This window comes from Lepisma saccharinum, chromosome 6 (genome assembly GCF_977018435.1).
Source record: "Lepisma saccharinum chromosome 6, izLepSacc3.1, whole genome shotgun sequence".
NCBI lineage: Eukaryota > Metazoa > Arthropoda > Insecta > Zygentoma > Lepismatidae > Lepisma > Lepisma saccharinum.
In genome coordinates, this window is record NC_139234.1 from 77803934 (window position 1) to 77820555 (window position 16622).

Here is a 16622-nt window from a genome sequence, read left to right on the forward strand (position 1 = left end):
TGATATTGTAAAAGATATAGTAGAAAAATGTAGTATGTGTGATATTTCTAAACTTTATGTAACTAAATGACCCCCTTCCCACCACACACATAATTTACCTTCATTTAACACTGTTAAACTTTTGAAAAATTGACTTGATTTACAAAGCCCCCCCTGATAACCCGTGAGCCCCCCCTGGAGATCAATTCTGGCTACGGGCCTGGCTTGATGACATTGGGAAAGACCCGCGGCTTCTTGAGCCCAGTGTGCATTGGGAACTCCAACACGGGTGTCCAATCTGGTGCGGTTTTTGTCAAAGGGGAGGTAACTGAAAACTGGTTACAACAAAATACCAATACACGGAGGTCGGCTTAGTAAACTGCTGTTGCAGACTTATACCTATGCTTGTACGTCGCAGTCTCTTAACTTAGAAATAATAGTTCATGATTTTATTTAAGCCATTTATGAGCGTAACTGCTACTACAATTGGTCTTATGTGCCTTTATACTCAATCAATGCTGTGGCGGTAGAAATTCTCTTTCCCGATTTTATACCAGATAATCCTCGAATGCAAAAGGCGATTTATTTAACATTTACATTGTCTGGAGTGACTGGGAAAAAAGTTGAAGAAAAACCTGCGACTTGTCTGATACTGGTTTCCGGGTTCGAATCCCGGACTGGGCATGGGTGCTCTTTGTGAGTCTCCCTTCACCAATTTCACATCTTTATGATTAGACAAATGTGGCAGATGCGAAGTAAAATAAACCAAATCAATCAATCAATCTGTCTAATACTGGTTGGTTACCTTCCTTGATTGAAAGTAAAATTTTAATTCAAGGATATTTCGGGGGTTCAGGCACGATAGCCCTTCTCCATTACCATCAATGCGAGTATGCTTTGAATGTGTTGTTAAAAAAAATCTGTGGGCGTTCTTACATCCTCTAACTTTGTCTAATTTTAAATAAAAGCAAGCTAAGGTGTTATCAGGTAGAGTAATTCAAAAATATATCCCCGAATGCGTAGTGGCTGAAGCTCGAGTCTTAGTTAACACAAAAATCACGAAATGTTTCCATAAACTTCTAAACGCCAAGTACATAAATCCACGCACAGTCACACCATTTATTTTAGAATATTTCTGACATGAACAGAAAATGGAGGTCGGATTTTTTCCAATACTGTCACTTGCACCCCCTCTGTTTTGGCACTCGATCATCGCCACTGGTTGGGGGAAACTGTACCTTTACCTTAGTGAATTAAGGGGGTGGGGTTATCGTACCACTTGAAGTACAAATTCATAATAAAATTTGTATTAACATAACAGTATTATCTTTTGACATCTAAAATTAATAATACGTTCAATAATGATAGTGGAAAGCTTTTCCCACTCAACCCCCCCCCCCCCCAGAACGTTGATAATACGCTATTATTAGTTCTTCTGATTTTTAAGCAGATCTCCTGATTTTTCAGGGGACGATCTCCCGATTTTTGAAAATATGCCCTGGCAACGCTGTCTGGAGGGAATGTATGGCCACCCTTCGAAGCAAAATTTTGAAGATACTTCAGAGAGAAGTATTTCCATTGACCTCGAAGCTCAAATTTTGCATCTCCCCGGAACGAAACTTTAACTATCCTCCAAAGCGAAACTTTTGAAGATACCACAGAAGGAAACATTGAATTCGCTCCGGATCTAAACGCCAGTTGTCCCCCTTGAGAACATTGGAGGGAAAATGTGCGTTAATTCGGGAATGACTTTGCATTCATATGGTTATCTTCCAAAGCGAAAGTATGAATTTACTCCGGAGCAAAACTTTGATTATCCTCCGGAACGAAACTTTGATGATACTCCGGGACGAAACTTTGATCACAAGAGAGACACCATCAATTATACTGCTCCCGGTAGAATAATATAAGTATCTTTAGGGCAGTTTTTCACCGTTACTTTTCATACAGAAACCATATGAACATGGAACGCATTGGTAATTTTTAGTTGAAATTGATGGAACACGAGTTAAAGCGTGTCCCGTTTCTGCTTTCGGTCTCGTGTTGCCTGTTTGGGGTTGGGTCGCACTGCTTCCACAGTGCAGAGGAAAAAATACCCATATGGTGGACTCATGGTAGGAGAAATGACGGGTGGAAAGGAGTGGAAGCGTGACTGATGAGGTTCTTCGAGTACTTCTTGTAAGTTCAACACGAGCGAGTCTCTCTCTCCGACGCGGCGTTACTCGAGTGTTTATGTTGCTTTCCCCATCCTCTGTGGGCAGCGTGTTGACAACTGTCACGCTCCATATATGGACCTACAAGGAATATCGAGCAGGCGTTGAGCTTCGAACTGAGATGGCTGAAAAATAAAGCTTTTTTTTCTTTCTTTCTTCTTTCTTTCTTCATTTCTCGACAACCATACTCGTATGTATGCGCGTGGGAAATCTTCTATATTCAGGTTGTTTTAATTTGAAATGCTTTGATGGCAACATTATTATTAAAACTTCAGATTGTGTGTTCAGAGAAGGTTCGTGCCATAGAATACTCGTTTGTATTTGAATATACCGGGTGATCCGTTTGAGATGTCAGAAAAGTAAACCTTTATACACAAGGGGTTAATGTACGTATCTCCGTGGAGCTTGTTGTAATATAAGCAGAAAGGATGTAGGTTTCGAATGAGTGGAGGTTTACTGACTTCAGCTGCGTGGCGGCAGTAGCATACATGGAATACTCGAAATTTTGGCATACCACACGATAAACTGTGTGCTCTGTTGTGCCGTGACCACCACCTTTGTTACCATGCACATTAGCGCCGCCATGTGGCTGAAGTCTGTAAACCTCCACCATTCGAAACTTACATCCTTTCTGCTTATATTACAACAAGCTCCTCGGAGATACGTATATTAACCTCTTGTGTATAAAGGTTTACTTTCCTGACATCTCAAACGAATCACCCGGTATTTTTGTTATTTCGCGTAATTTTTTTTCCACTTTTGACTAATCGCGACGATGAGGATGAGTGATGACTAGATGAAATTGACGAATGCCAACCTCCGTGGCGAAGTGGTTAGCACAGCGCTCTAAGACACCAGGGGTCCCGGGTTTGAATCCCAGCCTAGGGTTTCATCATATCATCCTCATCGTCGCGATTAGCCAAACAAAGCAGAAAAGCCACGCTAAGTGACAACACTTTTAAAAATGATGAACGGACGCTCACAAAGAATATCCATACCCCGACCGGAACTCGAACCCGAGAACTTCGGTGGCAAGATCGAAAGTCGACCACTTACCTTCGCACAGTTCGTACCAAGAAAGGAAAGGCCTCGGTCACCTCACCTCAGACGCAAATGTTCCCCTTAGCTAGACCCCGCCCCCGTGTTGCCATATTTAACTACCTTCCTTTGCTTCTTTGCCAAAACTTGAACAGCGTTAAATATTACGTCTTCGTTTTAGCTGTGTACGGTTTTCTGTTTCATGATTCAACACACACTTGGTACTGGATAATGGTGACGACGACGTGTTGAAGAACGTCGTATATTTAAGTAACACAGGGGCAGTTATTGAATGTATCATCCTCGCACCCTTTGCTGACTTAAGCTTGATTAAGTATTTGGTTTATTTTACTTCGCTTTTCGATCATTTTTGGCTAATCGCGAAGATGGAGAGTGATGATATGATGAAATTGATGAAGCGACACTTACAAGGAACACCCACACCCAGGCCGGGATTCGAACCCGGGAACCTTGGCGTCGTGTGCTAACCACTCCGCCGCTCCGTCTAAGCTTGAAAATTCGATAGCATTACATGGTTCTTCTTCTCTTGGTAGAAGAGTATATGGTAGTTCAGATTGCACTCTTAAACTGAAGGAGTGGACTTAATCTTTTTTTCCCCTCTCTAAAAAAAAAAAAAAAAAAAAATAACTCTCGGTCAAATACGAATTGTTAAAAGATTTATGTACATTAACGTAGATACATATTCCTTTTCTAGTTCGAATAATTATTTTTTAATGTGCATATTATGTGCACTATATCTCACGATACCAATACACTGTTAGCATCGTGGACAACTTGCTTATGCTATCCGGAATTTAGTAATAACATTAAATATATAATATTTACTTATTTGCGGTATAAAATTTTGTCGCAACATCACGGCTGGATGTCGAAAAAGCTGGAAGAGGTGGAGCCATCGAAGAAACATCGCGATTCGATGAAGGAGTTGTATTTTGTGATCTTGAACTTCCGATTTTAAAGTAAAGCACTACAGTAACGCTTTAATTAATCTCACGAAGTTCGAATAAAAAAAAATGATGCAGTAGTACATCATGTGCCTTCCTTCCCCACTATGGATTTTGTTCACTTCGTTATAAACGTTGCTATGTAATCAGAGTTGTTTGCCACCTGAACATTAAGTGGGAATGGGTGGAGGACACTGATGCTTTATCCCAAGAATAGCGTCTTGTATAGACTTTGGAGCAAGTAAAATTACGTGTCGTGCGGGTCACATCCAACTGCTAACAGTCACTAAAATTAATTTTTAAGAGCTCTAAACCTGGTGCTCCAAACCTAACAGTTCCTAACCTACAATTCCTCTTAGTTCTAATAATGCTTAGTGGTTAGGTTTGAGCCGTGCAGGTATGGATACGAGAATGGAAATGATCATTACTTCAATTTTTCCGACTTTCTCTATGAGACCTGACTTTTGTGTCACCCGGTATATATTATGCTATTGGCAGATTTCTAATTGGTCGAACCCCTTTTGTTTATCCACCTTCAGCTATTACTTTCCCCTCCAAGATGAAGAGTTTGGTGTTCCCATTTTGTGACAAAAAAAATAATGTGTATGCTGCGGACCGCTTCCTGTAACTCTTCTGCTTAATTTGAATCAACATGTTCTTCCCATGGCTAAATATGTTTATTTGAAAGTGAAAGAATTTGGGAGTAAATTGATTTCATTTTTTAAAAAATTGATCGTTTATACCTAATGCCATGAACGTTTCGATCACCTCTTGTATTAACGTGCAACTGGATTAGTGGTAATGCTATCTCCTTGTAATCAAGGGGTTCCGGGTTCGAGTCACATTGCACAACGTTTCAGATCCCACATTAAACTGTAGGCCCACTGCCGATTAGCCTGTTTGATCACATGCGGAACTTAAAAAAAAAACTTTTGTCCTCGGCTTGTAATCCAGAGGGTCTAGTTTCGATTCCCGGTGGACGCACAATGTACATTGGTTCGGATACCAATTTAAACTGTAGGTCCAGTGCCGATTAGCCTATCTGAGCATAAAGGACACTTAAACATTGACAACGTTTTTGACAGTTTACAAATACGCTTTGTATTACAAAAGGAAACATTTGAAATATCCGTATTGGGAAGTATCCCATATCCGTTGTAGCACGTTTTCTGTAGGGGAAGTACTTCAGTACTTACAATACGGAAGTCATCCATACAGTTATGGTTTTTCCTGTATTGAACAGCCTGTCCGTTGTCCTATACAATAAATAAAACACACGATTATACTTCCCCAGGAAAGTAACTGTAGTCTGGCTGCAAACACTCTTCAACTGTTCTTGGTTCCATAGAGTGAACACAGGATGACGTAGAAAGCACCATATATTCATCGGGAGTCTGAAAGATAAACAACAAACAAATCAGAAAATGCAGGCCAGTAGGATTTTTCTTTCACTGTTTCTACTTCGAGCGTTGGGAAAGCTCACCCTGTTTACAAAATCATTCATGTAAATAACGAGCAGGAAGTATAGAGAATGTTGTTTTTCTTCTGAGCAACTTTGTTTTTGGGAATGGTAACAAGACGAAACGTGAATGAAGCGTGTCTCGTTGCTTGTCTGTGTCCCACAAAGTCGGAAGTTTGTGGAAAGCCCCTTTATGCTCAAATAGGCTGAACTAGAATGGCTGTGTGATGTGTATCCGACGGGGATCTAACTCAGGACACATCGATTTCAAGTCGAGAGCCACAGTTCTCTCTTTCCTCTTTTCTTTTGAAAGTTGAAAAATCTGACGTCATCCGTAGCCAGAACAGTCATTAGTCAAGTTATTAGTTACATTACGAGGGCAATGAGAATGCAACATGTAGTTTTACCCGGAAAGAAAGACAGAGATTTCGATACATCAACCAAGGACGAAAGAGAAAGAGAGAGAGAGAGATGGGCAATGAGAAAGATTGATTGATTTGCTTTATTTTACTTCGCTTTTTGTGCCAGTTTTGACTAATTTGCTAAGATGGGGATGAGTGATGATATGAAGAAATTGATGAATGGACACTCACAAACATCCATACCAAGGCCGGGATTCGAACCCGGGACCCATGGCGTCGTAGCTCGATGTGCTAGCCACTCCGCCACGGGGGCCGGGGACAAAGAGAAAGATAGAAAATGAAATGAACAAAATGAGATAAATTGAGAGAGAGAGAGATGTGAGCAGAGGGGGGAGTAAAGAAAAAGCTGGACAGAGGATGGGAGGGAAATAAGGAAAAGACACAGAGAGAGAGAGAAAAAAAGCAAAAGAAAGAGAGAATGAAAAAGAGAGAAAGAGAGAGAAGAGAATGAGAGAAAACAGAAAAGAAAGATAGAGAAAGAAAAAGAGAAAAGAGGGAGAGACAGAGAAAGAAAGTGAGAGAGATAGAAAAGAGAAAGAGAAAAGTGGGAGAGAGAAAGGAAGAGAAAGAGAGAATGAAAAAGATAGAGAAGAGAAAGAGAGAAACGGATAAAAAGAGAGAAAGAAAAAGAAAAGGGAGAGACAGAGAAAGAAAGAGAGATAGAAAAGAGAAAGAGAAAAGTGGGAGAGAGAGAAAGCAAGGGAAAAGAGAGAGAAGAGAAAGAGAGAAACAGAAAATAAAAAGAGAAAAGAGGGAGAGACAGAGAAAGAAAGAGAGAGATAGATAGAAAAGAGAAAAGTGGGAGAGAGAGAAAGCAAGAGAAAGAGAGGTTAGAGAAAGATTGAAACATATAAAAAGAGAGAGAAAGAAAAAGAGAAAAGAGGGAGAGACAGAAAGAAAGAGAGAGAGATAGAAAAGAAAAAGAGAAAGGTGGGAGAGAGAGGAAGAGATATGAAGTAACAGAAAGAAAAAGAGAAAAAAGGGAAAGAGAGAGAATGAAAGAAGAAGAGAGAAGGAGAGAGGCAGAGTGAGAGAAGAAGAGCGAATGAGAACTAGAGAGATAGAAAGAGAGCAAAAGCAAACGTAAGTGATAAGAAAGAGCGAGAGGAGAGATTGAAAGCTCTTCTCTCCCTTTTTCTCTCTCTCCTTCCCACTCTCGGGAATGAAAGTTATACAAAGGGAAGAAGAGAGTTCAGAAATGACATACCTGTTGACACAGGAAAGATTGAAACGATGAAGGGGAGAATACAAACAATTCTTAATATTAGGTCGTGCAGTAATTCGCCAAAAGCAACGACATGCGTCTGAAACTCGTATGTAGGCGACATGTTATCTTCCAATATCAACTTTATTGCTGGGAAGAATAATTCCTTGAGCCCCTAATAGAATTGATTGCGTAAACCCGTAGCTGTTCGCTTGCGCAAAACTGACTAGATAGTTGTGTATCACGTAATAACTCTTCTCTCGTAAGATAAGATTCATGACGAGGGCTTAACTATCTTACTATTAGGAATTATTATTGAAGACGTTTTCAGCCTGTATATATTATTGCTATCTGACAATCGTTGCAGAAAAACAAGGTTAAATAACAAAAAATCTAAATTCCAAATTCATTGATGGGAATTTATCCCATCATCTATACTCTGTCCCGAGAATCTTTGGAGTAAGAGAACGAAAGATACAGTATATTTCATCAGTTCATCCCTCGTCGTCGCGATTAATCAAAGATGCAGAAAAGTTTATTTCGAGTCCACCTTATGCTCAGATGGGATAATCGGAACTGGACCTACAGTTTAAAGTGAGGTCCGAGCCACTGCAGTATATATCTATCGGGGATCGAACAAATGGCCCCCTGATTACAAGGTAAAGCGACACAGCAGAAAATATAGGAATTATGAATTATAATGAATAATTCGCACGCAACGATGACGTAGTAGTAACGTTGTCTTATTGTAATCAAGGGATTCCGTGTTCGATACCCGGTGTAAACACATGGTGGTTCGGATCACACTTTAAACTGTAGATCAAGTCCCGATTAGCCTATTTGTGCTAAAAGTGGACTTAGAAACAATAACTCAAACAAACAACTTTCGTTTCCACTTGTGGAAGCCCACGAGCGCTCCGTGCGGTACGAGCTTCCCGCCTGCACCTCAAGGCCAGTAACGGAACAGGAGTGACGAGTGGAGGACCATCTTCCTTTTTACGGAACACCACCTGGTTATGGTTACAATTCCACTCTGCACTGTTACTGACGAATCAGGGGGCGGGAGGACTCCCATTGCACGAACGAGACCGACGACGCCTCCTGCTTCGCCCACTCCCTCTTTTCTGCCCGTTTTACAATGAAACAGCACCGCTTCTCGCTCTGTAGTCCACTCTTACACATACAGCGAGTTTTCCAGCTTTACTGGAACAAAACAAAGGGATATGAGGGGTGACCTTACACGTAGTTTACCCTGGAAACTACGTTTACATAGCCTGTAGAATCCTCTCTATCATGTGTGCTGTCCATGTGCGTTTCTGATTGGCCGTTCATGTAATCACCGTACACCGCTGCGATTGGCCAAAAAGGCAGACGTGAATTGAAACAAAGAGTAAAACACATGGAATAGATGATGGAACAACCTCTTTCTTATCCATGCCTTCCAAGCAGCAGCGGCGCCAGGATTGAATCATCTAGAGGTGCTGAAGGGGTGCGGTGTTGGAAGAAAACATGAAAGTGCATACTTTAACTATTATATCAAATTACAGTCCACTTTTATTATGCTTGTATGAAAATACGCCAATGAAAATGAAAATTTGCTTCAATTTTGCTTGCTTTAACCACAACAACCACATGTTTTGTATTTTGAAACCAACAAGCTGGATCAAGGTAGATGAATGTCATAAATTGTCTTACAAAAGAAGAAACAATTGTTAATAACAATAATGACGAACGAAAGACAACAGTCCGTGATCATTGTAGAAACTGTCTCCGGTACAGGGAAGTAAGTTCGGCTTCTCTTTCACATTATTGATATGCCTTGCCTGATGTGTACAGTGAGATACATGAGTATTACCTGCAAATTGTTCATGACTATTTTCAATAATTTTTCTTTTACATCCTGTGTGTTTTGAAGCGATGGATTTTTATGCATGCTGGTTCAGAAGTTGTCAACAGCTTGTTTTGAGTTTTCTTTAATTCTTGAAGCTCTTACTGGGTCAAATAAAGTGCACGAACATGGTGATGGACCATTTGCATGGTAATACTCATGGATCCAACTGTACAATAACAGCGGTCTCAATACCAAACATTCTACTCTCAGTATGACGATATGGTTTTAGTAAGTCATAAAGTAATTTATGGCAATGCAAGAGTTAATGTTTTCGGTTGAAGAGGGGTGCTGAAGGGTGTGCGGAAGAAAATTTAGGGGTGCGAAAGTACCCCCCTGACGCCACTCCTGACTCGAACCTGAAATCCGTGGTGTAGTCTGTTGCTACAAATAGCAGCAGGGATCCTATTGGAAATAGTAACGACGCCAGGGGGGACCGAACCCCCACCCAAAGGTAAATAAATGCTATTTTAACACTCATTACTTGTTGTATTAAGGGGGGATGACATATGAGCAAGGAACGGATTTTAAGGTGCAGCACCTTTAAAAAATATAGCTGTTTTCATACCTTTCGCTCGAGATATGTATTTTAGGACATGAAATCAAGTAAAATGAACACACTTTGTTACACCTTTTTGTGAGATTAGCACATTTATCCCCTTTTTACCACCTCTTTAGTGCTTCAGCGCTTCTTTCCTTCCTTTTCTGTCATGTTTTGTTAAGATATTGGACAGAAAAATAAATGATTTTCACTATTTTTGAGCAGCTACATTGTAGAACAGAACGAGAGCTACAAAATGGTACAATATAATCTTTGCAGCCCCAATAATTCCCAATATAATGTAGCAAAACCCGCGAGAGGAAACACAAACTTCAACAAAACCAACTCGGCAGAAACACAGTTCTCTCTGCGGTCCGCGCGCATTGTATACAGAAGGCGCATAAAAAGAGAGCATTGAATAAAGGCATTTTATCAGCACCTTTTCGAAAACATTTTCACAACCTTTTATTCCCTTTCCAGATAATATTGCACCTTAAAATCCTTTCCCTACATATGAATACCATCCCATTAACCCCCCCCCCCCCATTACATTCTTGCATCTTTACTCATACGAATTTCATGGGATATCCCCAATATGGAGCGTTCCACAAGGATCTAGAGGATTTAAATTCCTCATAAAATTTACCTTACGTGTAACGTGATAACACAGGAAAAGAATTTCTAACCCACCTCCTTATCACATGCACAGGATATCTCCAAACTGATCGATAACGTAATTCGTGATATCTTATCGCACTGGATTTCGACTGAGTCGAGTTCTAAATCATTTCGCATTGGAGCAAAGATCCTTATGTAGGATTCGATAATGCAAGGGTGAAAAAAATATTGAATTGTGATATCTGCGCTGATAAGGTCTTAGTGAATGTAGATTATGTTCGACCGAGGCCTTTCTCTTGTGCGTTGTGTGAAGTGACTATGTGTTTCTAGTGCGAGGGAACGTTCCAGGGTGTACTTGAGAAGTCTCTTTGTCCTTCCAGCTCCAGCGCCATGGAGAACGACCTGCACGCCAGGGACAGGGTGGGAGTCCAAGACTTTGTCCTTCTGGAAGACTTCCAGAGTGAAGACGCCTTCGTGGACAACCTGAAGAAGAGGTTTAAGGAGAACCTGATCTACGTGAGTACATGCATTCCTTTGTCTTTTTGTAGATTATGTCGGGCTAGTTTGAATCACTTTGCCGGGTAAGGGCGTATCCAGAGGAGGGGCCGATGGGGTGCAGCCTCTTCGGTCCAACTTAATGAACGAAAGAATAATTGTCGTAATTTAAAAAGTACACGCGGCGGTACAGGGATGGCTCAAGGTAAAATGTTCACCTGGGCGGGCTGTTTTTTTGGCGCCCCTCCTGCTTTCCACATGACTATGGTACTTGCCAAAAAATACGCTAACCTTATTTTTAAAATACTCTAATGTTACTCTTACTTATTTAATTTACTGGATCAAGCCTTCCAAGACTGAAATGATAGGCTACCTACCTACAAGGAAGTCGTTGAGGTAACACGGCGGCACTTGGAGGTAATTTTACTTACATATATATATATATGCAGCTCACAATAGCTTTCATCTTTTTAGTTGTTGCCCTTGAAAATGATTACGGCCCGTTTCGCCTTATTGCGTTTTCACCTCACCCAATACAATTTCGCGTGATTTATGTGACAGTAACTTTCTAAGGCGAAACGGGACATCCCATTTCGCCTTATCCTGATTCGCCTTACATACAAAGAATTTCCCACAAAGGGAAGATTATCGACATGAAGGGTCATTATTATTAATGTATTATTAACCTAAACTAACCTAACCGACAGGACAATGGGAGCCGAGCCAAGGTATGCAATATCACAAGCTCTGCGCTCCAATTATGAATTACCCTTCGAGTCGATAATATTCCCAGGTGGGAAATTTTTTTGTGTGTAAGGCGAAACAGGATAAGGAGAAATGGGTGTGTCTACCAGTCAAGTAGGTCAAGAAAGTCATGGAAAGGTCAAGAATTTTAGCTATTTTTTTTTTTTTTTTCAGTATAGCGAGTTTATCTTGTCATATACCTGTACGGGGATTTGATAAAATTGAACATTTGGAAATCTAAAATTGTATTGAGGTGTGGTTAACATTTGTTCACCTTGTTTGTTAAGGATTACATTCTTGTATGTGTGAAGTTTTGTAAAAGTATTAAATAAAGTAATGTGGCCATTCCCCAACCAGGATGAAGTCTCAAGCAATAATTTTTACATGCATTAATAATTATAGCAAGTACAGCTTCACTTTTCATCTTAGCGGGCTTTGTGGTAGGGGTTTTTCATTGAATAAAAATATATATTTTCTTAATTTTGCAACTATATCTCGATACCCAGTGGAGGCACGTGGTTCGTATCCCACTTTAAACTGAAGTTCCAGTCCCAATTAGCCTTACTGTGCATAAAGTGTTAAAACACCAAATAAATCAATCAATCCAACTATACCTAAGTAGGGCCGATTAAATAAATTTAAGATAGGGGTGGGGGGAAGGTGAAAAAAAATTCTTTAAAAGGTTAAGAATTTTGAACTTGTTATTTTGGTAGACACCCTATTAAGGTTTTTTCTACAAAACTAGTACATAAACTAATTTTATTCTACTATTTTCTATATTTTCGACTTGTTTTAAAACATAATTATTAAATCTTTTTTATAAATTAGAGCCTTCTCTTCACTAATTAACAAAACAATATGTTCAAAACTGACCTTTTAAAATATATTCCATATTTTTTACGCATCTCCTGTTTCTTATTTCCTTTGTGCTTCACTTGAGTGTCTATGACCGTGATTCTCGAACAGGCTAAATTAGAAATAACATTGTCTCAAAAATGTAATTGAAATTTTCGAGTCTATAGGAGCAAGTAAAATACTTTACACCCAAAAAAGTACCAGAAGCCTGTTCTGGTGTGTTCTGAAAGGTAAAAAAGCAGTGTGTGTGGGTGCGCACACACACAACCAGGATGGATTGAATTTTAGTCGAAGCTGTCAAACATAGTGAAAAAGATGCTCTGGACTATTTTCAGTACAGAAATAAAATCATAACCTTTCGGAATTTGCATACGTAATGTCTATTTGCCTCAACTGTCAGTTTTACTTATAGTAGAGGAAAATTCCCCATTGAATACTGTTTTCTTCCACAATACCTGTCAAAAAGCTTACAGAGTAAATTTCCTTATTTTATGTTATATCTAAAAATATAGTTAGTCCTGTTATTACTTTATTTCGGAAATTTTTAATATATAAAAATTTATTTTATAACTATATATCATGTGCATCTTCTACGAACGTGCATGTTTTATATATATATTTAAATATCTCAGTTGGTAACTTAATGAAGTCTTGTTTCCGTAGTAGTACAATAAGGCCGGTTCTGAAACCGAAAATGGGGCTCGGTGGGGCTCGCCTTAATGGATTTCTCTCGTAAGGCATGAGCCCCATTTTCTGGCAGTGTTGCCAGCTCCTTACTCGAAAAAATCACCAAGGTTTTTTTTTGGGGTCTAACCTAGCCTAAAGCAAGGAGCTGGCAATCTTGCTTGAGGCTCGCCTTAATGGTTTGCTCTTGTAAGGCACAAGTCCTATTTTCTGGCAGTGTTGCCAATATTTTACTCGAAAAAATCACCAAGGTTGTTTTTTGGGTCTAACCTAGCCTAAAGCAAGGAGCTGGCAACGTTGCTTGAGACTTGCGTTACAGTGCATAAAGCAAGGAGCTGGCAACCTTGCTTGAGGCTTGCCTTACAGCGCATAAAGCAAGGTTGCCAACCCACTGGTACTTTTGCCATAGCCTTTTACAAAAAAGAGAGAGAGGAGAGAGAGAGAGGAGAGAGAGAGGGAAGAGTTAAACAACCGACAGCTGCCAACACCCACCCTAACCTAACCTAACCTAACCTAACCTAACCTAACCTAACCCAACCTAACCTAACCAGGTCTAACCTAGCCTAAAGCAAGGAGCTGGCAAGTTTACTTAAGACTTACCTTAGTGCATAAAGCAAGGTTGCCAACCTACTGGTATTTTTGCCATAGCTTTTTACAAAAAAGAGAGAGAAGAGAGAGGGAAGAGTTAAACAACCGACAGCCCACCTACAGCTTTTTTTGTCTAACCTAGCCTCAAGCAAGGGGCTGGCAACTTGCTTGAGGTTTGCCTTACAGCGCATAAAGCAATTTTTGCCAACCTGCATATACTAAACAAGGAAAGCGGGCACTGCCGTAAAAGAGAGAGAGAGATGGATGGCAACACAGTATGTGTGTGCGTGTGTGTGTGTATAATATGTAGCATTATTAACTAGAGTGTGTTGGCAATTTACTTACAACTAAAAAAAAATAGAGATGCCAGCGTTGCTGTAAGATGAAGAGAGAGAGAGATTTATGGCTGGCAACAGTAATGAGCGAATACACCATATCGTAATTTTCCAACTCCGTATATCGTGACCTTTGTAAACCTCTCTCGGGGGAACGATGTGCCACACGCACGCGCGCGCGCGCGTATGTATTGTAACACAAACAAACAAACAAAATAATAATAATTGTTGTTTTTAGGATGCCTGGCCCCTATAACCCCGCCAGGGTGCGTGGTGCCCAACCAAAAATGTAAAAGTTTTCTAATGGCTGCGGTTATAGATTACCGCACCTCTGTAGAGTTTCACGTGTTTTTTTTTTCCCCCAAACTTCCATGAAACCCTACAGAGGACCTCCGTAATGCATGCAACGTGTACTAACGACTCTAGTGTTATTTGATGTTGTGATATTTTTGGATATAGAGTTTTATTGTGAGATATAGATAAAAATAATTATGTTTATTATAATATTTTCTTGATGAAGATGGAGAATATGTGCGTGTTACAAATAAAGTTGCATGCTTTTTTTTCATGCAATTTCTAAGATGTTTTGTAATTCATCAACTATGGGTTGTAGGAAAACGATTCTTGCTCTATCTGTTATCGCTCGACGAATACTATAAACATAAATAATGCTTATGGTTTGATTTTTAAAATGGCGAGCGGAAAATAACTATGTTTTCTGAAATTATGATTTATACTTCATATGCCAAGAGGGCTGAGGGTTAGAAAAAAAAATTGTTTGGTAGAATTATGCACACATAATATTTTTGTGTTTTCTATACACAAGCTTAATTATTTTTTTCAATTATTTACAGGATTCATTAAGAAGCAAGAAGTAGCATAAATAGCACACTCCCACCAAACCCAACACCATTGTGAATTATTGCACAGTATTTATTTTGTGGCACTCCACTATATATATATAATAACATGCCCACAAATATTTTCAACAAGATGCGCTCCATGAAAAGTTGCCCCGTGTGCAAAAAAACCATATCAAGCAAACATTTTGCAAGACATTGTCGCACCTGCGTGCCAAGCAAGCATTTGGCTGCCACTGAACTATGTTCCGGATGCAATAAACACATTACAATTGCGTATGCCAAGAAGCATAAGCTTATTTGTCTAAGCAAAAATACATCTGGTGCTCAACCGTCGACCAGCTCGACCAAGAGGAAAGCCGAAGCCGACTCGCCACCACCCACGAAACGCGTCAAGCCTGTAGCGAAAGCGAACCAGACTGCTTTCGAGCGGTTGTTAGAGGACTTTGTCCTCACTTCGGAGGGCTCATGCGACGTGCGTAGCTTTTTGGAGAACGTGCAAGCCGAAATTATTTCCATCCTCGGTGATGCGCTTGCAATGCACTCCACCAAATTCTACGCATCGCTACGTTGCCAGTACAAGAACCCGTCTGACGAAATTTACAGCTTCTGCCACAACACCAAGGCGAAGACGCTGCATCTGGCGGATGTCGACAACCTCGAGGTCATCTACAACCAGTTTGCCGATGAGCTGGTGGCAAAACAAGAAGAACATCAAGCTAAAGGCTCGGGGGGTTCGCTGTGTGGCGAGCCTCACGAACTGTGCGTCAAACTTTGTAAGTTCGTGCCTCTCTCCGCCTCCAGCTACGTCCGCTTACCACCTACCATTGTGGCAAAGAAGGCCGTCCTGAACATCCAAAATAAAGATAACAAGTGCTTCGTATGGTCGGTGCTTGCAGCGTTGCACCCTGTCGACAGGAAAAACCAACCACGCCGAGTTAACCACTACCTACCCTATGAGGCAGAGCTGGAAGATGCGATGGCTGGGATTGAATACCCGGTGGCGCTTTCGGACATTCGAAAGTTCGAGGTTCGTGCGCGGTTAGCCATCAACGTTTACGGTCTCACTGACGAAAATGCGGTGTACCCTATTCGCGTGAGCGACGTAAATGTTGATGGTGCGCAGGAAATTCACCTTCTGCTCATCAAGGACGAGACCCATCACCACTACACCCTCATCCGTTCCCTCTCCCGGTTGGTGTCGAGCCAAACAAGCAAACACGAACACCACATAGAAGTTTGTCGCAGGTGCTTGTCAACTTTTGATAATCGAGAACAGCAGGATTATCAGCACATCAGAGGTCCCAACATCGCTGCAGAGAAGCTCGCTCGCCACAAGTTCTACTGTAGTAACAACGAGCCGGGTGTGGCAGTCTTGCCCAAACCTGGCACTGTGGAGCGTTTCCACATGCACGGTGCCATGGTAGAACATCCCGCTATCATCATCGCGGATTTCGAGGCCTTCCTCAAACCCCTGTCCACTTGCGATCCCGATCCCGAAGTTTCCTCTACCACCCCTTACCAACTCCACGAGGCATCCAGTTTCGCATACGTTGTGGTGCGACGTGACCAGCATATCGCCCCCGAGCCCTACGTGTACCGTGGTCCCGACGCCGCCAAACACTTCCTCGAGAGGATGGTTGTCGAGGCCAACGAGATAGGGAAGGTACTGTTGGCCCCCAAGTCTATGCTTCCACTGTCTCCCGACGATCAGCGTAGACACGACGAGGCCAT

The 16622-nt window shown here is 41.0% G+C and overlaps 1 protein-coding gene across 1 annotated transcript in view; it reads left to right on the forward strand.

Annotated features, from left to right (window-relative positions):
* Window positions 1-16622, forward strand: part of LOC145988897 (unconventional myosin IC-like) — a 150260-nt gene that overhangs the window by 22086 nt on the left and 111552 nt on the right. Inside the window, 1 exon segment of the mRNA XM_083124186.1 lies at window positions 10708-10843. Within this exon segment, the coding sequence (XP_082980312.1) occupies window positions 10708-10843 (136 nt within the window).